General features: G+C 42.4%; 1 protein-coding gene across 8 annotated transcripts in view; it reads right to left on the reverse strand.

The window, feature by feature from the left end:
* The window catches only part of CRACDL (CRACD like), a 126,986-nt gene that overhangs the window by 41,714 nt on the left and 61,051 nt on the right, over positions 1-24,221 (reverse strand). For 7 of the 8 annotated variants that reach the window (XM_070474746.1, XM_070474742.1, XM_070474717.1 and 4 more), the window contains exon 2: positions 8,397-8,476. In XM_070474746.1, the coding sequence (XP_070330847.1) occupies positions 8,397-8,466 (70 nt within the window). In that variant the 5' untranslated portion in view covers positions 8,467-8,476. Of the gene's footprint in view, positions 1-8,396; positions 8,477-9,125; positions 9,152-24,221 lie in introns of all 8 variants that reach the window. The other variant, XM_070474754.1, reaches the window with a different exon arrangement.

Genomic DNA, 24,221 nt, shown 5'->3' on the forward strand with positions numbered 1-24,221 from the left:
ATTTTGTTTTATTTTTCTAAATATCTGACTTTTTTCTTTCCCCCCCAGGTTCATCACTAATTTTATTTTATTATTTTGTGATTCGGATATAGTAGATTTACAACGTTGTGCTCGTTTCTGCTGTACAACATCGTGAATCAGCTACACGTAAACATATATATCCTCTTTCTTGAGCCTCCCTCCCATCTGCCCACCCCCCCAGGTCATCACAGAGCAGCGGGCTCAGCTTGCTGTGCTGTGCGGCAGCTTCCCGCTAGCTGTCTAATTCACACACGGTCGTGTATATATTCCAGTGTTACTCTCTCAGTGCTTCCCACTCTGTCCACAATTCCATTCGCTATGTCGGCATCTCTATTCCTGCCCTGCAAATAGCTTCATCAGTAACCACTTTTCTCAGGTTCACATAAAGTGTTAATATATGATTATTTGTTTTTTTCTTTCTGACAATGTAACTGTATGACAAACTCTAGGTTCCCACATTTTCACATGTAGTGGCACACAGTTATTAATAATAGCCTTTTATTTTAGCATCTATACTATCTATAATATAGCCCCCTTTCCTCAGCCATGGTATTATCTGCACCTCCTTTTCTCCTGGATCAATTACATAGGAGGTTTGTCAATTTCATCTGCCTTTAAAAAAAAGTCTGGCTTTGTTAATTCTTTTCACATGAGAAAAGAATTAGTGCAATATTTTTGCACTGAATATTTAGTGTAATATTTTTATTGCACTAACAATATTACTGCAATATTTTTTAAATTGCACTAATTTCTGTTTTAGTTTTTCTTTCCTTTCTCCTACTTTCCTTTGGGTTTACTTTGTTATCTTTTTAAACTTCTTTAGATAAATACTTAGCTAATTAATTTATAGGTTCTCTGTTTTTATAATACACACATTTAAGGCAATATAGCTTCCCTGGTGACTCAGATGGTAAAGAATCTGCCCATAATGCATGACACCCTGGTTCAATCCTTGGGTTGGGAAGATACCCTGGAGAAGGAAATGGCAACCCACTCCAGTATTCTTGCCTGGAGAATTCCATGGACAGAGGAGCCTGGTAGGCTATAGTCCATGGGGTTGCAAAGAGTCAGACACAAATGACTGGCCAACACTTTCACTTTCAAGGCAACACATCTCCTGCTAAATCTATTTTAGCTGCATTTTCATGTTGTGATATGTAGTTTCTTTATATTTGGCAAAATATTTTCTAATTTTCATTATAATACCTTCTTAGACCTATAAGTTATTTAGAAAAGTATGTTTTAATATCCAAGCACTTGGGAATTTTCTTATAATCTTTGTTATTGAACTCTAGCTTAATTGCATTGTGGTCAGTGAACACACTACATGATTTGAATCCATTGAAATTTGTCCAGACTTGCTTTATGGCTTACCATAAATTTGAAAATGCTCCTAGAGTGCTTAAAAATAATGTATTCTCTTCACTGGCCCATATACATCAATTAGGATAAGGTCTTTTTAAGTGTGTTGTCCAAGTACTTTATGTCTTTAATTTTTAATACATTTGTCGTATCAATTAGGTGTATTAAAAATAACCCACTTTGATTGTAGAGTTATCTTTTTACTTAACTGCCAATTTCTACTCTATAACTTTGGACATTATGTTGATAAATGTCATAGAAAGGTAGAATTAATATCTTCCTGTGGAAGTGAATCTTTTGTGAAATGACCCTAGTAATGCTTTTTGCCTTAAACTTTATTTTGACTGCTATTGATACAATGCCAGCTTTGTATTGTATTGATACACCATGCCAGCTTTCTTTGGTCCAGTGTTTGCAAGTTTCATTTTCTTCTATCCTTTTACCTTAAACTTTTATATTCCTTATATTTAAGAGATTTAGAGTTTTAGAGTGGGCTTCCCTGGTGGCTCAGTGGTAAAGAATCTGCCTTCAATGCAGGAGACACAAGTACCATCCCTGGGTCGGGAAGATCCCCTGGAGAAGGAAATGGCAAACCACTCTAGTATTCTTGCCTGGAGAATCCCATGGACAGAAGAGCCTGAAGGGGTCCATGGGGTCACAGAGTCAGACACAACTTAGGGACTAAACCACCACCAGAGTTTTAGAAAACCAATCTGATCTTTAACTTTTGATGGGAACAGTAACATAATTAGCTACTGTCACTTACTCTAGTTTGTTGTTTAGTCGCAAAGTCATGTCTTATTCTTTTGAAACCCCATGCACTGCAGCCCACCAGACTCCTCTCCATGGGATCTGCCAGCCAAGAATACTGGAATGAGTTGTCATTTCCTCCTCCATGGGATCTTTCCCGCCCAGGGATCAAACTCACTTCTCCTGCATTGGCAGGCAGCTTCTTTACCACTGAATCACTTGAAAGAGAAAGTCGCTCAGTCGTGTCTGACTCTTTTCAACCCCATGGACGGTTCCCTAGGCCAGAATACTGGAGTGGGTAGCTTTCCCCTTCTCCAGGTGATCTTTCCAACTCAGGGATCAAACCAAGGTCTCCCACATTGCAGGCTGATTCTTTACCAGCTGAGTCACTTGGGAAGCCCTTATTCTAGTTACTGCCATGTTAATAAAAAACAAGTCTACCATCTTTGTGGTCTTTTAAAATCTTCTTTTTTTCTGTCTTTTGGATTAACTGACTTTAAAAGAACATTCTATTTTTTTCCACTTCTAGTTTGTAATCTTTGTCTTTTATCTCTGTTCTTTCAGAGGTTACCCTAGAAATAATACTACACATTCTATTATGGAACAAAATAAGAAAGTCAGAATCAATTCAGTTCAGTTCAGTCACTCAGTAGTGTCCGACTCTTTGTGACCCCATGGACTGCAGCATGCCAGGCCTCCCTGTCCATCACCAACTCCCAGAGTTTACGCAAACTCATGTCCATTGAGTCGGTGATGCCATCCAACCATCTCATCCTCTGTCGTCCCCTTCTCCTGCCTTCAATCTCTCCCAGCATCAGGGTCTTTTCAAATAAGTCAGTTCTTCAGTCAGTTAGAATACTTTCATCTTATTTAATGCCCTACTGTTTTCATTCTGATCTTTAAAAACCTAAAGATACTATTCCATATTCATTTGCTTTTATTTGTTTTTTGTTAAATTTTTATTTTGTTTAATTTTTGGCCACGCCACACAATATATAGAATCTTAGTTCCCTGACCAGGGATTGAACCCGTGCCTCCTGCATTGGAAGCACAGAATCTTAGCCACTGGACCGCCCGGGAAATCCCTCACATTTGTTCAGATGTGTCTGCCTGTTTCTGATCCTCTCTGCTTGTCATTCCTTCTTTGTCCAGACCTTCCATAGAGTACGCTTTTCCTTCTGCCTGAAGGCAGATTCCTTTGGAATCTGAGGATCTCCTGGTGACAAACTCAGTTTTTGTTTATCTGAAAATGACTTTATTCCTGAAGCTCCTTCCTGAAACATCGTTTTTCTAGGTTTAACATTCTAGGTTTGCAGTTAATTTTTCTAAGTTATTCTTTTAATAATATTGAAGACATTTTATTGCTTTGTGGCTTCTGCTGTGTGGTCAACAAGTCAGGTTTTTGCTTCTCTGAAGGTCCCTTTTTTTTTTTTTTCCTCTCAGACTAATTTTAAGATTTTTCACTTTTGTCTTTGGTTTTCTATATTTTCATTCTATGTGGATTTCCTTTTACTTATCCTTCTTGGGAGTCATTCAGTTTGTTAAGTCTGTAGATTGGGTCATCTTTTTTTTAAGTGAATTCCAAAAAATTCTCAGCTACTCTCTCCTCTCCTGAGACAGTGCTCAAATGCACATAATACCCTCTCATTTACCTCCATGCTTCTTGTCCTCTTTCTGTATTTTCCTTCCTTCTACCATTTTATGACACATTCTGTGTGCTTCCCTGTGATCTACCTCAAGCTGGTGTAATCTGCCATTAAACTCATCAAATGAATTTTTCATCGTAACAGTTTTACTTATTTCTAAAAAACCCACTGGATTACTTTTCAAATCTGGTACGGTAGGTCCCTTTACATACTAACGAGTTCTGTTCCAAGAACGTGTGCAATTGTACAGTACAGTTTGTTCATAAGTTCAACAAAGTTAGCCTAGGGCCCCAACGAATACAATTGGCTGTGTATTAATAGTGCATGCGTGCGCGTCTGTGCTGTCACTTCAGTCGTGTCTGACTCTGTGACCCAGGGACTGAACCAGTCTCTCCTGTGCTTTCTGCATCGCAGGAGGACTCTTCCCCATTGAGCCACCAGGGAAGTCCGATATCACAGTGCAGTGCCTTAAAGAGCACAGCAGGTTAAGTACAGAGCTGTCACACAGGGGCTGGCACACACCTTCCCACCTTTGAAAGCTGAGACTTGAACGTTTGTATGTGGGGGACTTACTGTACATCATTTGAAAGTTGTTTTAAAAATTTTATCAATAAAATTCACTCTTTTGGGGGTAAACAGAGTTGAATAATCACCACCAAAATCACACTGATTGGATCACAAAATCACACATCACCCCACTGTGCTGTCTTTTATACTCAAACCTTTCCCCTGGAAACCACTAATATCTTCTCTGCTCTTACTGTTTTTCCTTTTCCAGAATGTCATATAGAGTCACCCAGACAGTGTGCATCCTTTTGATTCTGCCTTTTTAAACTTGTCACCACACGCTAGAGGTTCCTTCATGTTGTTACAACAATCAAGAGTTTGTTCCTAACTATTGCTGAGTACTGTTCCGTTGTACGGGCTTCCCAGGTGGTACAGTGAGTAAAGAATTCGCCTACCAAGGCAGGAGATGCAGGAGACTTGGGTTTGATCGCTGGGGCAGGAAGATCCTCTGGAGCAGGAAATGGCGACCCATTCCGGTTTTCTGGTACACTTGCCAGGACAGAGGAGCCTGGCAAGCGGACTCTAGTCCACAGGGTCTCAGAGAGTTGGTTCCATTGTATAGATACAAACAAAGTGGTAAACAAAACTAAAATTGCTATAGGCTTTTGTGTAACCACACGGTTTCATTTCTCTTAGGTAAATGCCTAGGAGTCGGATTGGTGAACCATAGACTAAGCGCGTGTTTAATTTTATAAGAAACTGACAAGTGCTTTCCAAAGTGGCTGTAACATGTGCATTTTCATCGGCAGTATAGGAGGTTTCAGCTGCTTTGAATTCTCCTAGCATTTGTTATTGTCAAGTGTGTTTCTGTTGGTTTTTTCCCCCCATTCTAATAGGTGTATAGTGGTATCTCATCATAGCTTTTACTTTGCATTAACTAATGACTATTGATGTTAAGTGTTTTTTCATGTGCTTTTTGCCACTTGCATATCCTCTTAAGTAGAACATCTTTAAAAATCCTTTACCTATTTTTAATTGGGTTGTTAGTTTTCTTACTGTCAGATTTTAAGCGCGCTTGTCAAATGTGATTTGTAAATATTTTCTCCTAGTCTGTGACTTTTCATTTTCTTAACAGCATCTTTCACAGAATAAAAGTTTTAAATTTTGAGAAAGTTCCATTTATCAACTTTTTCTTTTAGAGTCTGAGGTACTGTATCTAAGAACTCTTATCTAATCCTAGGTCATAAATAGTTGCTCCTATGTTTATTTATAGTATTACATCTATGCCAATTATACATTTTAAGTAATTTTTGTAGCCTCATTTGAGTTTAAACTGTGAACTCTCAAATTTCATTTTTTTTTTTACATATGAATGTCCAACTGCTTTAGCACCATTTGTTGAAAAGAAAATTACCACTGCATGTACTGAAATGTGAGAGAAAAAAGCAATCCTAATATATAGCATAATAAGAAAAATCTATCTGTATTATATGAAATAAAGTCTTTAGCGAAATTAGTATCTGAAGCTAAGAGTTAAGAGCTAGGGTTTAATATTTTTGGAAGCTGTTCACTTGAACTACTATCACTACTAATACTTTGACTTAAAACAACAGAGAGAGAAATGGAAACCTTTGTCACAAAAATAAGGTGAATACAAATAGCTGATATGAGGCTCATGTGGGGAGATCACGTGTGTTTCCTAAGGTCAGTTTTCCACCTCTATCAAGACACACAGCAGTCTACAGATAACAGTAAACCAGTCACATAACTGGGTAACTTGTAGAGTGTGTTTTGAGATGATGATTCATGGACTTGGAATTCAGCTCCCTAGAAATGCACAATAAAGGTCTCTGGAAGGAGAATAAAAGCCATAAAATAGGCACCAGAGGCTCTCTCTTGATATTGTTGCTTCTTCTGGATGTTTAGACCAGCCAAGACTTCGCCCAACGTCTCACTGAAGCCTCTGGATGTTCCCGGATGAGGAATGATTCCATTGCCTCTCTCTTCCTCTGCTTCTGTCAACTAAACCTGGGGTGTGTTCACCTTCAGGAACGAGGAAAAGGACTTACTCTCTCTCTCGGTCTCTCTCTCTCAGACACACACACACACGTTGTCCCCTCTTGGTCTCTCTCTCTCTCTCTCAGACACATACACACGTTGTCCCCTCTTGATCTCTCTCTCTCTCACAGACACACACACACACGTTGTCCCCTCTTGATCTCTCTCTCTCTCACAGACACACACACACACGTTGTCCCCTCTTGGTCTCTCTCTCTCTCACAGACAACACACACACGTTGTCCCCTCTTGGTCTCTCTCTCTCTCTCACAGACACACACACACACACGTTGTCCCCTCTTGGTCTCTCTCTCTCTCTCACAGACACACACACACACACGTTGTCCCCTCTTGGTCTCTCTCTCTCTCTCAGACACACACACACACGTTGTCCCCTCTTGGTCTCTCTCTCTCTCTCACAGACACACACACACACGTTGTCCCCTCTTGGTCTCTCTCTCTCTCACAGACAACACACACACGTTGTCCCCTCTTGGTCTCTCTCTCTCTCTCACAGACACACACACACACACGTTGTCCCCTCTTGGTCTCTCTCTCTCTCTCACAGACACACACACACACACGTTGTCCCCTCTTGGTCTCTCTCTCTCTCTCACAGACACACACACACACACGTTGTCCCCTCTTGGTCTCTCTCTCTCTCTCACACAGACACACACACACACGTTGTCCCCTCTTGGTCTCTCTCTCTCTCTCAGACACACACACACACATTGTCCCCTCTTGGTCTCTCTCTCTCTCTCAGACACACACACACACGTTGTCCCCTCTTGGTCTCTCTCTCTCTCACAGACACACACACACACGTTGTCCCCTCTTGGTCTCTCTCTCTCACACAGACACACACACACACATTGTCCCCTCTTGGTCTCTCTCTCTCTCTCAGACACACACACACACGTTGTCCCCTCTTGGTCTCTCTCTCTCTCTCAGACACACACACACACGTTGTCCCCTCTTGGTCTCTCTCTCTCTCTCAGACACACACACACACGTTGTCCCCTCTTGGTCTCTCTCTCTCACACAGACACACACACACACGTTGTCCCCTCTTGGTCTCTCTCTCTCACACAGACAACACACACACGTTGTCCCCTCTTGGTCTCTCTCTCTCTCTCAGACACACACACACACATTGTCCCCTCTTGGTCTCTCTCTCTCTCTCAGACACACACACACGTTGTCCCCTCTTGGTCTCTCTCTCTCACACAGACACACACACACACGTTGTCCCCTCTTGGTCTCTCTCTCTCACACAGACACACACACACACGTTGTCCCCTCTTGGTCTCTCTCTCTCACACAGACACACACACACACGTTGTCCCCTCTTGGTCTCTCTCTCTCTCTCAGACACACACACACACGTTGTCCCCTCTTGGTCTCTCTCTCTCTCTCAGACACACACACACACGTTGTCCCCTCTTGGTCTCTCTCTCTCTCTCACAGACACACACACACACGTTGTCCCCTCTTGGTCTCTCTCTCTCTCACAGACACACACACACACGTTGTCCCCTCTTGGTCTCTCTCTCTCTCTCAGACACACACACACACGTTGTCCCCTCTTGGTCTCTCTCTCTCTCTCAGACACACACACACACGTTGTCCCCTCTTGGTCTCTCTCTCTCTCACAGACACACACACACACACACACACATTGTCCCCTCTTGGTCTCTGTCTCTCTCACAGACACACACACACACATTGTCCCCTCTTGGTCTCTCTCTCTCACAGACACACACACACACGTTGTCCCCTCTTGGTCTCTCTCTCACACAGAGACACACACACACACACTGTCCCTGGTGTGTCTGATGGAGAAGCCAAGGAGCACGGCCCTCAAGTGGCTGTCCGCAGTCCTAGATGGGGCTCTCCAGCCCTTGTGAGGGGCCTGGGGACGTCTGAGTACACTGAACTGAACCCACTCTCCACGCGGAGAACCCAAAGCCCTGCTTCGGAAGCCCCTCTCCCAGCCCCACAACCCAACAAGGGTCCTCCCAGGGCAGGAAGAGCGAAGGAAGGCCTTACCTGTGCTGTCCTCCCCGAGGCCTTCTGCGGCCTCCCGAAGCTTAATGTCCATCACCCTCGTGGAAATCATGTCCAGCTCACTAAAAATCAAGGAGAAAGCCATGTGAGAGGAAGAAGTTTAACTGAAGTTAATGACCGAGATGGTGGTGACTGACTTTTGCCCATGACCCTGGCAAAGACAGAGTCGAAAACACAGGTCCATGGCTCAAGATTAGTAACCACATCAGTGTTCATCTAACCACTGACCAGAGCCATTTAATGGAAAACATAAAACTGGGAAAGCTTCACCAGTTTATACAAGGCAGATTTAGTTTCTTTCTTCAAAAGAAAAATTTTCAGAAATTATGTTTTGCTCAAATACCATGTATTAACGCGTATATGTGGAATCCAGAAAATGGCACTGATGAACCTATTTGCAGGGCAGGAACAGAGACACAGACTTGTGGCCACAGCGGGGGAAGGAGGGGGCGGCAGGAACTGAGAGAGCGGCAGGGACCTGTATACACTACCATGCATGGAACAGGCAGCTGGGGGGGCCCCTCTGTAAGGCACGGGGGGCTCACTCCCGCTCTGGGACGACCTGGGGGCGGGGCGGGGCGGGCAGGGGCTCAGGAGGGAGGGGACGTGTGTACACACAGGGCTGATTCATGCTACTGCACAGCAGAAGCCAACACAACATTGGAAAGCAACTGTAATCCAATCTAAAAAACTTAAATAAAAAGAAATTACGTGTTTCTCTTGTTGACTGTAGAAAGCTTGGAGGACAAAGAGAAAGAAAATCACTCACTATCCCACCAATCAAGGAAGACCAACCACAGCCAATGTTTTCATATTTTTCCTTCCAATATTTTTCTGTGAAAATATTTATGTGCGCAAGCACACATACACCACATCAGTAAGACTGGCTTCCTGATTTTCGTATCCCACGTCAGCAAAATCCTTCATGTGCTGTTGTAATGCCTACATAATGTTTTGATTGGATGCTGCAGCATCATTTATTTACCTTATTTCTTTTCAGAACTTTTTTTGAAAAATTTCAAACAAAAGTACACAGAATGTATAATGAACTTAATACATATGACTCTTGCTCATCTTGACCCCTTACCCCCTCCCACTTCCACCAGGTCATTTCAAAGTGAATCATCCCAGATACTATCATCATTTAATCCATAAGGACTTGGCTTCTTCCTGAATTAAAAACCTCTGACTTTTCATGGAACTCAAATAAATGATTACTGGCCAATATTCCTGCTAGAGAGTACTGAGTTGTGCCCCTGCCTTCCATAGCTGACTTTTAAAGAAAATTAACATATTTGTTTTTGGCTGCGCTGGGTCTTCACTGCTGTATGTGGGCTTTCTCCACTTGTAGGGAGCAGGCCTACGCTTTGTTGCGGGCTGCAGGCTCCTTGTTGCGGAGCACAGGCTCTAGAGCAAGAGGGCTTCAGCAGTTGCAGCACTCGGGCTCTGGAGCGAAGGCTCGGTAGTTGTGGCACAGGGCCTTAGCTGCCTGGCGAGCATGTGGGATCTTCCCAGACCAGGGATCGAACCTGAGTCCCCTGAATTGGCAGGAGGATTCTTAACCACTGGACCACCAGGGAAGTCCCCACAGCTGACTTTTAAAACAGCACATTCTATCCTACACAGACTAACTCATCATTTACTTGGAAAGCTATTTCTTACTGGCAATCACTATGAATTTTCCCACTTTAAAAGGGAGCTAAATATTTAACTAATGAATTAACATTTATCAGTTATACACAGCACACAATGGGAAATGATGGGAGAAATTTTAAAAGAAATTAACAGAGGAAAGAAGTTGCAGGTCTTTGCTAGAGTTGAGTCTAATATTTAGGTCTTCTTCAATATTAATGTCAAACAGTCCATCCCTGATCAGCCAACTCCTTAAAAGGTGAACAAGCATTCATAAGCCTTGCTTCCTGATTTTGATATAATTTGACTTTACAAAAATGTTGGAGCAACAAGATGAAGAAAAAAAAAACATGATCATCTCAACTGATGCAAAAAAGCCATTTGACAAAAGTCAACACCTTTTATGACAAAAAATTTAAAAAACTAGAAATAAAGGAAACTACCTCAATGTAATAAGGCCATATATGAAAATCCACAGCTAACATCACACTCAACAATGAAAAACTGAATTTTTCCTCTAAGATCAGGAACAAGACACTCACCATATCTACTCAACACAGTACTAAAGTTCTAGCTGGTGCACACAGACAAGAAAAATAAATAAAAGGCACACAAGTTAAAAAGGAAAAAGTAAAATTATATCTGTTCACAGATGAAATGATCTTATATTCTAAAGATCCACCCCCTACAAACAAAAAACTATTAGAACAACTAGGAATTCAGCAAAGCTGCAGAACACAAAATGAACACAAAAAAATCAGTCGTTTCGATAAAATAAAAATGAACAATCCATAAAGGAAATTCAAAAAGTAATTCCATTTACAACAGTATCAAAAAGAATAAAGTACTTAGGAATAAATTTAACCAAAGAGGCAAAAGACTTATACTCTGAAAACTAAAAAATGTTGCCAAAAGACTGAAAATAATGTCAATAAGTGCAAAGACATCCCATGTTCATGGAATGAGAGACTTATTATTATTATGATGTCCATACTACCCAAAGCAATCTACAGACTGAATGCAAACTCCATCAAAATTCGTGATCCCATAGATTCCTGATGCTTAAAGTTACTACAGGGGAAGGGGCAGCTACCAGAGTATTTGCAGGAAGATGCAGTAGAGAAGGAAAAGCAGGAAAATACAAGGAGCAAGGAGAATAAAAATGGTGAGAATTGGATAAGTACCAACTACTACCTTGGGCACCATCTTCCATGGTTGCCAGTGAGCTAGAAAGTACAAGTGCTCGAGCTTTCTATTGTCTGAATTTGGAGTTAACAACTGTAGTGACTTATCAAGCACATAGATTATCATCTGAATTATCTCACTTAATCCCCAAGAACTCTAAGTATTCTCATTTTGAAATTGAGATCATGTATTAGGTATCAGGTAAGTTTATTAACAGCAGAGACATCACTTTGTCGACAAAGGTCCGTATAGTGAAAGCTGTGGTTTTTCCAGTAGTCATGTTTGGATATGAGAGATGGTTCATAAAGACGGTTAAGCACCAAGCCTTGCCCAGAAAAGTGTTTTATAAAATGTGTAGATTTTGTGGCAAGTTTTCCATTTGAATTCTCAAAGTTTATAAATTTATAGCAGTAAAACTATTGGGTAGGTATTTCCTTGGTGGTACAAGGAATTGATGCCTTTGAACTGCAGTGTTGGAAGAGACTCTTGTGAGTCCCTTGGACTGCAAGGAGATCACACCAGTAAATCCTAAAGGAAATCACTTCTGAATATTCATTGGAAGGACTGATGTTGAAGCTCCAATACTTTGACCACCTGATGCGAAGAACTGACTCTTTGGAAAAGACCCTGGTGCTGGGAAAGATTGAAGGCAGGAGAAGAGGGTGACAGAGGATGAGATGGTTGGATGGCATCACTGACTCAATGGACATGAATTTGAGCAAACTCTGTGGACACAGTGGAGGACAGAGGAGCCTGGCGTGATGCAGTCCCTGGGGTCACAAAGAGTCAGACACGACTTAGGGACTGAACAACGACAACAAAAATTTATTAACTGGTCCAAAATAGTGAAGCAGAGACACTAGTTTGTATATGCATGTTGCCTGTATCCCCAGCATGGGAAGGCACTTCTGAAGCCTGGGGCTGCAGGGCTGTGTGAGACCAATGTTGACCCAGTGGAGTGGAGCATCCTGAGCTGTCCCCAGAGAAGCTTAAGGGGAGCTGGGAAATCCAAAGGACACTGGTCTCCAGGGAGATGGCTCCGCCTGCCGAGTAGCCCCTGTCTAGGATCAGGCCGGAGTCCAGAGGCTGAAAGAGCCCCATGAGACCATCCGTTGGGTCAGACGGGGCATCTTAGTCCAGAGAACAGGGGTTGAGGCTGCTATAATTTATCAACTAACGCCTTTAAGAAACCATGAGATCACCTTCAAAATGTCCACCTCTGCACTTTTTTTGTTGCTATTGCACAATATTTTTTTAAAGTCTTTATTGAATTTGTTAGAGTACTGCTTCTGTTTTGTGTTTTGGTTCTCTGACCAGGAGGCATGTGGTATCTTAGCTTCCCAACCAGGGATCGAACCTTACCCCCTGCATTGGAAGGTGAAGTCTTAACCACTGCACCACCAGGGAAATCCCTACCCAACGGTTTTACTGCTATAAATTTATAAACTTTGAGAATTCAGATGGAAAACTTGCCACAGAATCCACACATTTTATAAAAGGCTCCTTTCTGGGAAGGGCTGAGCATGTGAAGGCATACGTGAGTGTGTACACAAGGCTCTGAGGTGGGTGTGCAGGAGGGCGCCCACCCCACTGAGTGTGGAACAGACCCAGGAGCTCTGACATGCTGCTCCCTGGGTTGAATGATGTGGCTGTGATAAAGCCTTGTGCCAGGGCAGGGGGCTTGGGAGCAGGTGGGAGGGAGGGCGGGGGACCCTAGAGGACAGCCCGGGGCTCTTCTTGCTGGAGGTACATCCTGTTGGACCCTGGATGCAGAGAGCAGCACCAGATGCAAGGTGCTAACAGACTCACGCTCGGAGGCAAAAGTCACCCCAAAGACGAAGGGATGACAAGCCAGGCTCACTGCACATGGGAGGTCTGAAAACCTGCTCGTTTTATGTCCCAAACATCTTCTTATGAATAAGAATGCAATATGGTGCACTTGTTAGTGTTCAGTCACCGAGTCGTGTCCGACCCCATGCACTGCAGTATGCCAGGCCTCCCTGCCCCTCACCATTTCCCAGTGATTGCCCAAGCTCATGTCCATTGCATTGGTGATGCTATCCAGCCATCTCATCCTCTGTCACCCCCTTCTCCTCCTGCCCTCAATCTTTCTCAGCATCAGGGACTTGTCCAATGAGTCGGCTGTTCGCATCAAGTGGCCAAAGGATTGGAGCTTCAGCATCAGTCAATTCCAATGAATATTCAGGGTTCATTTCCTTCAAGATTGACTGAACCAGTCAACGAGGGCTGAGCCTTAGTTTCCTCATCTACAAACACAGGCAGTAACACTTTCACTGATTGGGACTGAGAATGAGGCACACACAAGCACCCGCTGAGAAGAGCTGTTGGTTTCTACACCTCGTTCTCACCACGGGCTCACACCTCTGCACAACTGCAGACAAGAACACACACAACCGTACACCCTAGGGATAGTCCATTCTGTCCCACGAAGGCACAGTCTCCTTGGGCAAACAGATCACTTCAGAGCCATGAGTATCAGAGATCAAAACACCTGGGCTCCTAAATGAGCCCTGATCTTCCCAATGACCCATAGCTCGATGGACCATGAATAAAACTGCTGCCAAGTAACAGATAAAACTATATTCCAGGCCACAGAGGCATGTCCACCCCCTGAGACTCTGGGCTTCGAGGATGGAGAACCAGCCCCTCCACTTGGATGCTTCAGGCGCAAACATCCTGCAGCTGTTATAAAGTGAATGTCTTCTCTGTTGAGCCAATAACCTGTGCTGCTGAACACACGTTCCCCCACCTGAGTAAAGTTCAAGAAAAAGCCAGAAAGAGAACCTTAATTAGAAAGTGTCAGTCGCTCAGTCGTGTCTGACTCTTTGGGACCCCATGGACTGTAGCCCACCAGGCTTCTCTGTCCATGGGATTCTCCAGGCAAGAATACTGGAGTGGGTTGCTATGCCCTCTTCCAGGGGATCTTCTCAACCCAGGGATTGAACCCAGATCACCTGCCTTGCAGACTGATTCTTTACTGTCTCAGCCACCAGGGAAGCCCTTTTATTAGGAAAAACAATGTGTTAAATACCCAGTATCTCCCAGGATCCCTTCTTACTGGAACTCAAGATTCAGGTCAAGTGGTCCCAACACTCCCTCAACCAGCTTTTGCCCTCCCCTCTCCCACTCCGTTGCTCTGACAGCTCAAGTCCAAGAACAGAAAAACTTGTTCTTCAAATCTGGGCCTGAGGGGGCCTCTTCAGGGGTTCTCATTAACTCAAAAGGGTGCTTAGCCTCCAGCCCCCTCCACACAGCACTCATGAGTGTGCATCTGGGCGCCTACAGAATCCAAGGGAGTCCTGGATCCAAAGAAAGATCCTTGTGGGGGCTGTTCCCACTGCCGCTCTCTGAACCCTAACTCAACACAGGCTTCTCCCCAGTTTTTGGCAGAATTCCATTATTAGCTTCAGCTCATACTAAAAAATTCTACAGAAGTTTACTCATGTGAAGAATGAGAACAGGTTTTTACTAAGGTATTTTAAAGATACCCATGCATTATACTTATTTACACAATGCAAAGAAAAACATCTGTATCCTGAGTACATGACCCTGAATCCATAATTATGTACAAAAAAGCCTTCATGCTCACCCTTTCAGACCCATTCATTCCACACCACCCTCCAGGCCATGAGCACATCTGATACTCTTTCTCAGCTTCTGTACCTGTCTTTACAATGCTCACCACAACTGTCAACAGCAACTTGTTTGTAAGGTATCTGCCTACCACGGCCCTTACTTTCAATGCTTCGATTGAAAGAGCTTCGATGCCTGTCATATCCAGTGCTCTCTCATCAGGAGTAAACAACCCAAAAATGAAGTTAAAAAAAAAATTCCATTGACAATAGCATACAAAAGAAAAAAACTACTCAGGAACACATTTAACCAAGAAGGCAGAATACCTGTACTCTGAAAAACTACAAAACATTGCTGAAAGAAATTAAAGAAGACACAAATAAACAGAATGTTATCCAGTGTTCACAGATGAAAAAATATGTTTAAGATGGCAATACTTTCCAAACTGATACACAGATTCAATGCAATCCTCATCAAAATCCCACCTGGATTGTTTTTCCCCAGGGGAAATTTTTGTTTTGTTTTGTTTTTCTTTTTTGCAGAAATTGGCAAGTTGAACTGAAAATTCATATGGCAATACAAAGGACCCAAAACAGTCTTGAAAGTGAAGAACAAAGAAGGCAGATTCGCACTTCTCAGTTCCAACACTGGCTACAAATCTACAGCAGTCGAGAATGCATGGTACTGTCACACGTAAAACAGCTAGCGAGAAGCCGCTATGTGACACATGCGGCTCAACCCTGTGGCAACCGACCGGGCCGGGCCTGGGGGCAGGCGGGGCGGGGGTTCGAGAGGGAGGGCCACACGTATACTATGGCTGATTCACACTGCCGCACGGCAGAAACCAACACAGCACTGGAAAGCAATTATCCTCCAATTAAAAATAAAGGAAAGTGAGATGCTGCTATATAACACAGGGAGCCCAGCCCGCTGCCCTGTGACAACCAGAGAGGTAGGTGGGAGGGAGGCCCTAGAAGGAGGGGATAGATATGTATATACTTATGACCGATTCCCATTATGGCACAGCAGAAATCAACACACTGTAACACTGTAAAGCAATTATCCCCCAACTAAAAAATAAAAAAAAGAATGCATCGTATTGGCATACAGATAGACGTATAGGTAAACTGAATTCGGGGTTCAGAAACAAAATATATTTATGGCAAACTAATTTTGACCATGGCTTCCAAGACAATTCAATGTGGGAAGAATACGTCTTTTCAACAAATGCTGGAACAACTGGACATTCACATCCAAAACATAATTTATATTCCTACCTCACACTACACATAAAAATTGCCTCACAGTAGATCACAGACTTAAATATAAGTGTTAAACCTATAAAAACTCTTAGAAGAAAACACTGCAATAAATTTATGATCTTGGGCTAGGCAATGATTACTGAGATGCAACACTAAAAGGGAAGATAACCTAAGTTGGACTTTACCAAATTTATAAACTTTTTGTTTCAAACCTATCTATCAAGAAAGTGTGAAGGGAACCTGCACACTGTGAGAAATTTTTGCAAACTGTGTATCTGGTAAGTGATTTGTATCCAGAATACATAAATAATTCTTGTAACGATAATAAAAGACATCCATTTCAAAGTAGATGAAAGATTTAAACAGATACTTGTACAAGAAAGTAAACAAACGGCCAATAAGCATATGGAAAGATGTTTGATCATTTTTTGTTATTTTAGTCGCTAAGCTGTGTCCAACTCTTTGCGATCCCATGGACTGTAATCCACCAGGCTCCTCTGTCCATGGGATTTCCCAAATAACAATACTGGAGTGGGATGTCACTTCCTTCTCCAGGGGATCTTCCATGTTTCCTGCATTCCAGGTGGATTCTTTACCACTGAGCCACCAAGGAAGCCCATCACTAGGAAATTGCAAATTGAAACCAAAGTGAGATACTACTTGACACTCAGTAGACTGGCTAAATAGAAAGATAGACAATAACAAGTGTATGCTAGCACATTTAGAAATTGAAACCCTCATTCATTGTTGAAGGAAATGCAAAACATTATAGACACTTTGGAAAACAGCTCCTTGTGAAAAAACCTCATGAAACATAAAGATACCATACAGTCTGGCAATCCCATTCCTAGGTATTTACCCTAGAGAAATAAACACATATGTCTATGAAAGATTCCAGGAATACCATGGAGTAGGAGGCACCAGGAAACTCTCTCCCACCTAGACAACAACTACACTGGCAGAATCTGTCTGGTGTAGCTATTTCGGAGTCCATTTAAGGCCTGCAGCTCCCAGAGGAAGGCTGGTATGTAAACTGCAGGTAACTTCAGTCAAGTTCAGCTCTTAGTAGAGCAGCATCTACTCACTCCCACTCCCAACTCTCTTGACAGGCAGCCATGCATCTGAGAGCAGCTTGCACATGCCTTGAAGGAACCATGGTGGGCAAAAAGGACCCAGTTCTCCAAGTACTAGCGATCTGTGCTGTGACTGGTGCTTATGATAACAGAGTTGCAAGGTGGTGGGCTGCCACTGTTGCACCTTCCCTACTGTTGCGAGCTCCTCCCCATCTAGTTGCACTAACTTCCAGGAGATTTAAAGGGCTGGGCTGAGTGCCCCATTTCCCCTTTCCCCAGTTCAGTTTTCTGTTTTCCCCTTTTGGGAGCCAGACACTGACTACTAGGACATTCAAAAGCTACTGTATACATGGGGGAAATGAGAAAGTTACTGCATATGCCCAGGGAAACTCACAGGCTTATTCAAAGACCTTAGAAGATCTTAGAAGACCTCAGGCCGATCCTTGGCACAAAAAATAGAGCCTAGCAAACCCAGATGAAGGGGGAGAACTGATTTCCAGAGTTACCATATTTTTAGATTCAAATGCCCAGTTTTGAATCTGTCCCTGAAAAAAGATCTGGTGGCTAATCTACTAGACAAAGACTTAAAAACAATGATCTTAAAGATGCTCAGAGAACTAAAGAAGTAGAGGAACTCAGGGAAATAATGTATGAACAAAATGGAAGTATTAATAAAAGGAGAGAAAGTCTAAAAAGGAAGAAAACATCTGGGGCTTAAGAAAAAAACAACAACTGAAATGGTAACCGGAATGAAAGATTCAGTAGAGGGTTTCAGAGGCAGATTTCAGGATGCAGAAGAATCAGAAAACTTGAAGACAGGTCATGATAATTAGAGTCTGAGGAATTGGAAGAAAAACATTGAAACTGAAGAGAGCATAAGGGATCTATGAAAATGAATGTGTGAATCACTCAGTCGTGCCCAACTCTTTGCAACCCCATGGACTGTAGCCCACCAGGCTCCTCTGTCCATGGAATTCTCCAGGAAAGAATACTGGAGTGGGTGGCCATTCCATTCTCCAGGGGATCTTCCCAACCCAGGGATCAAACCCAGGTCTCCTGCATTGCAGGCAGATTCTTTACTGTCTGAGATACAAGGGAAATACAACGGACCTATGGGACACCACCAAATGGATCAAAATGCACATTGTAGGAGTCGCAGAAGGAGGTGGGAGAGAGAGAAAGGGGTAAAGAGAGTATTTGAAAAAATAATGGCCCCAAACCTCCCAAACTGGATGAAAGACACAAATAACAACATCTAAGGAGCTCAATGAATTGAGATACATTATAATTAAACAGTTGAAAGCCAAAGATAAAGAATCTTGAAAGCAACAAGAGAGGAGTAAATCATCACACACACTGAATCCCCAGTAAGATTATCAGCAAATTTCTCATCAGAAACTCTGGAGGGTAGAAGGCAGAAGCGGGATATAGTCAAAGTGCTAAAAGGAAAAAAATGTCAACCAATAACCCTAAATGTGGCAAAGCTGTCCTTCCAAAGTATGTTAAGAAATTAAGACATTTCCAGATAAATAAAAGATGAAGGAGTCCATTATCACTACACATGCCCCACAGGAAATGTTCAAGGGAGTCCTGCAGGTTGGAATAAAAGAGAACTAGACAGTAACTTGAAACTGTATTTTAAAAATGGATGAAGAAGATGGATAAAGAAGATAAACACAATAGAATACTTCTCAGCCATAAAGAAGAATGAAACTTTGTCATTTGCAATAAAACGGATGGGCTTGGAAGAATAAATCAAAGACAAATACTGTATGATATCACTTATCCATGGAATCTAAAATATACAACAAATTAGTGAACATAACAAAAAAGAAACAGACTCACAGAGAACAAACAAGCGGTTGCCAGTGGAGAAGGGAGAAGGGGGTACTGAGGAGGTAGGTAAGAGGTACAAACTATTAGGTACAAAATAAGTTACAAAGATACATTGTACAACACAGGGAATATAGCTGATATTTTATAATCAATGAAGTATAAACTTTAAAATTTGTGAATCACTATATTATACACCTGTAACATAATAGTGTAAATCAACTATAATTTTAAAAAACTAATTTAAAAACTTAGTAGAAGTAAATACATGGGAAATTATAAAAGCTAGTACAGATGACCCTTTAACAAGATGGGTTTGAACTGCCCAGGTCCACTTACATGTGGATTTTTTTTTTTTTCAGCAAATATGTATTGTAGTACTACATGATCCATGTCTGGTGGAATCCCTGGATAGGCCACAGATATGAAGGACCAATTGTAAAGCTAGACTCAGATTTGGGACTGTGTGGAGGGTTGCTGTTCCTAACAACAGCCCTCAATGTTCAAGGGTCAACACTGGTTATGGTTGATTTATGACTCCACTTTTGTTTTCCACATAATTTAAGAGATTTACACATTTTTAAAGAGCAATTAGTAGTCTAAGAGCTAATATTACTGTAACTTTTGTCTGTAACTCCACATTTTGTTTCCTAATTTAAGAGGTTATTGTATTTTTTCAAATCATTAATTTATGTTTTTAGGCACACAACGCTTAACGATGTTATTCTGTGGCATCAACAACTGAAAGGGAGAGGAACAGAAGTGTAAAAGGGCAGAGGTTCTGTGTGTCATGGACGTTAAGCTGGAACAAATCCAAATTAGAGTATTATAACTTTAGGATGTTCAATGTAATCCCTGCAGTAACCACAAAAGAGCTGTAGAACACGGACAGAAGGAAATGAGAAAGGAACTTAAAAGTTCCACAACAAAAACCCAACTCAGGACTTCCCCGGTGGTCCAGTGGCTAAGATTCCACATTCCCAATACAGTGGGCCCAGGTTTGATCCATGGTCAGGGATCCCACATGCCACAACTAAGACCTGATGCAGATAAATAAATAAATAAAAATAAATACTAAAAAATCAACTAAAAGGGGACAGTAATACAGGAAATGAAGGACAAAAAAACCTATAAGCATAGTGAAAACAAATAGCAAAATGACAGAAACAAGTATCTTCTTATCAACTGCAAAAAGGAAAGAAATTCTAAAACAGGCTGCCACATGGATGAACCTTGAGGATTTTATGCTAAGTGAAATAGACCAATCACAAAAGACAAATGCTGAACGATGCCACTACTTATGTTGGGGAATCAAAATCACAGATTCAGAAAGCAGAATGGTGGCTACCAGGGCTGGGGAAGGAGGGAATGGCGGGAGTGGATTTAATGAGTTCAGAGTTTGTGTTTTGCAAGATGGAAAGAGTTCTGAATATGGATGGTGGTGCTGGATGCACAACAAGATGGATGTACTTAATACCACTGAACTGTATGTTTAAAAATGGTCAAGATGGCAAAATTTTATATTATGTGTATTCTACACAATAAAAGTGGGGGGAAATGCACAAAAAAAATGTATTCACCAATGTTCAGCATTATTTATAATTAGAAAGTGGAAACAGCTCAACAACTGATGAATACATTTAAAATATGATACATATATACAACAGAATATAATTCAGCCATAAAAAGGAATGAAGCGTTAACACACACTACACTATGGGTTAATTTTGAACACATTTTGCTACATCAAAGGAAACCAGACACAAAAGTCCGCAAGCTGAATGGTTTCACTTATATAAAATACCCAGAACAAGGCTTCCCTGGTGGTTCAGTGGTTAAGAACCTGCCTTGCAACGTAGGGGATGCCGGTTCAGACTCCTGGTCTGGGAAGATACCACGTGCTGCCAGACGGCTCAGCTGGTAGGCCACAGCTACTGAAGCCCTCACGCCCTAGAGCCCACGCTCCGCAGTAAGAACCCACCGCAAAGAGCCGTCCACGCACCACAGCTAGCAAGCGGCCCCTGCTCTCTGCAGCTGGAGAAAGCCCACGTGCAGCAAGGAAGACCCAGCACAGCCAAAAAATAAATAAGTAAATATTTAAAAAATACCCATAACAGGCAAATCCATTGAGACGGACAGTAAGTTAGTGTCTGTCTAGGGTTGGGAGTGGGGTGCTCTGGAGAGGGAGGTAGAATGGGAAGGGATGCTAATGAGCAGAAGGGGAGATGAATACGTTCTCAAATCACATTCTGTTCAGAGTTGCACAACTCTGGAAATAGACTGTTGACTGCACACTCTTTAACAGGTGAACTCTATGGTTATATAAATTATATGCCAATAAAGCTGCTGGAAAAAAAGAATGACCAGATAAAAAGGTGAAGTAAAGACATTTTTGTAAAAGAAGACATGATACAATGTGTCTCTAGCAAACCCACAGTAAAGCTAATATGAAGGGAGGAAGGATATGATCTTAGATGGAAGCGGGGAGGGGTGGGTGGGACTGGAGGGCAGTATTTATCTGGGTAAATCTAAACATGGACAGATGAGCAGGTCATCTGTCACATTTCAGTCACACACACAATTGGCACTAATGTGCCCGCCCTGCTCTCCCTGCCCTGCAGGCTTCATTTCCCTCCAGCCAGGACCTTTGCAGATGCTGTTCCCTCTGCTTGAATGCTCTTCCCCGCTCTCATGCTCCACTTCCTTCTTACTAACTTCTACTCAGCCCTCATTCCCGCCGGTGGGTGTGATCAGAGGAGCCAGCACCTTCCACAATGCACAGTGAGAAGCCCTGACCTTTTTGTTCACCACATTCCCCAGTTTTCATCACATATCTGTTTGCACAATTCTGTGATCTGGTTCCCCTTTAAGGGTTTAAGCCTGCTCACCTTCCATATACATTTAATCAATTTTTCCTTTTTTGGGGGAAAAAGACGAAAATAAACTGTGACTTGACTATTGTTCTCTAGTGAGTCACACCAAGATCTGCCTGTACCTTTTTTTAGAAAAAGAAGTTTCACATTACCGAGGCAAGGGAATGTGTAAGGCTTGTAAAGTTCCTGTGAGAAATCTCTGCTTGAAAATTGTGCTGGCTTTACTGCTTCATGATAGACACTTTTATGCCCAAAACCAGAGGATTTGACCTTTCAGAGTACACCTCAAGGTGTGTGCATAAAACCTGCTTCATCCACTTGTCGGGAACAACAGGGAGAAGAAGGAGTAGACTCACTGTGACATATGGAGAAAAGAAAGCAAAGAAATTGCTCAGAAATAAACCCACACACCTACGGTCAGTTAATCTTTGACAGAGGAGGCAATAATATACAATGAGGGACAGTTACTTCAGCAAGTGGTGCTGGGAAAGCTGGACAACTGCATGTAAATCAGTGAAATTAGAACCCACCCACACACCACACACAAAGACAAGCAAAATGGCTTAAAGACTAAATATAAGACCTGACACCACAATACTCCTAGAAAAGAACATAGGCAAAACTTTCTCCTACATAAATTGTACCAATGTCCGCTTAGGTCAGTCTCCCAAGGCAATAGAAACAAAAGTGAAGATAAACAAACGAGACCTAATCAAATGTGTAAGCTTTTGCACAGCAAAGATAACCATAAAGAAAATGAAAAGACAATCTTATAGGCTGAGAGAAAATATTTGCAAATGATGCAACTGACAAGGGCTTGATTTCCAAAACATACGAACAGTTCATACACCTCAACAAAAACAAAAAACAACCGAATCAAAAAACAAGCAGAAGACCTAAATAGACATTTCTCCAAAGAAGACACAAAGATGGCCAAAAGGCACAGGAGAAGATGACCAGCATCGATAATTATTAGAGAAATGCAAATCAAAACTACAATGAGTTATCACCTTCTATCAGTCAGAACGACCACCATTAAAAAGGTTCCAAATAACAAACGCCGGAGAGGCTGGAGAGAGTAGGGAGCCCTCCCTTACACTGTGGGTGAGAACGTAAATTGGTACAGCCACTACGGAGGACAGTATGCGGGTTCCTTAAAAAGCTGAAAATAGAGCTTCCACATGATCCAGCAACCCCACTCCTGGGCATATATCTAGAGAAAACTATAATTCAAAAAGACATGCACCCCAGTGTTCATGACAGCACCACTTACAGTAGCCAAGATACGGAAACAACCTGAATGTCCATCAGCAGATGACTGGATGGGGATGTGGTGTGTATATACACATGACGGAACACTGCCAGTCACTCCTAGAGGAAACCAACCTGGAATAGTCACTGGAAGGGCTGATGCTGAAGCTGAAACTCCAGTACTTTGGCCACCTACAATGAAGAGCTGACTCATTGGAAAAGGCCCTGATGCTGGGAAAGATTGAAGGCAGGAGGAGAAGGGGAAGACAGAGGATGAGATGGTTGGATGGCATCACTGACTCAGTGGACATGAGTTTGAGCAGGCTCTGGGAGATGGTGAAGGACAGGGAAGCCTGGCGTGCTGCAGCCCATGAGGCTGCAAAGAGTTGGACATGACTTAACGACTGAACAACAACTCAATGTGTAGGTATGTGTGTATGTATATATATTACATATATATATATATATATACATGAATCACTTTGCCATACACCATAAACTAACACAACACTGTAAATCAACTACAGTTAAAACACTGCTTGAAAAAACAAAAGCAAAGCAATCAGATGAGCAAAGGGCTGAAAACCAAGAACTCAAACACTGAGTCATAGTGCTCAGAGGACAGCAGGAGGGGAACAAGGGAACTTACAGGGAAGCCAGTTTCCTAGAGACCAGTAATTGATAGATAGTCTTATTAAAAACCTAAAATGAGGCTTGGCCTAGAGAAGTGAGTCATCGCCAATCTCGCTAAAGATGTAAAACTTGGAGACTAACTCCTTGAGAACAGGGAACACATACCAGCGTGGTACTGCCACGCAGGAGGTCCCCCAAAAAGACTGATGAATGAATGAATGGATGAATGAGCAACTGAATCAGAGGCACTTACAAACGTGTTAGACAAAGGATTCACCTGCTGAGGAAAATGACACAGCATCCACTACCCAGCCACAGTTTCCCAGGCCAGGGCACACGCCAATGTCTTCAAGACAGATGTCTTTCACAGTTCATGACTTAAGACTTCCCCAGTGGTCCACTGGTTAAGAATTCACTTGCCAGTGCAAGGGACACGGGTTCAACCCCTGTTCTGGGAGGATTCCACATGCC

Source organism: Odocoileus virginianus, chromosome 2 (assembly GCF_023699985.2).
Source record: "Odocoileus virginianus isolate 20LAN1187 ecotype Illinois chromosome 2, Ovbor_1.2, whole genome shotgun sequence".
Lineage (NCBI taxonomy): Eukaryota > Metazoa > Chordata > Mammalia > Artiodactyla > Cervidae > Odocoileus > Odocoileus virginianus.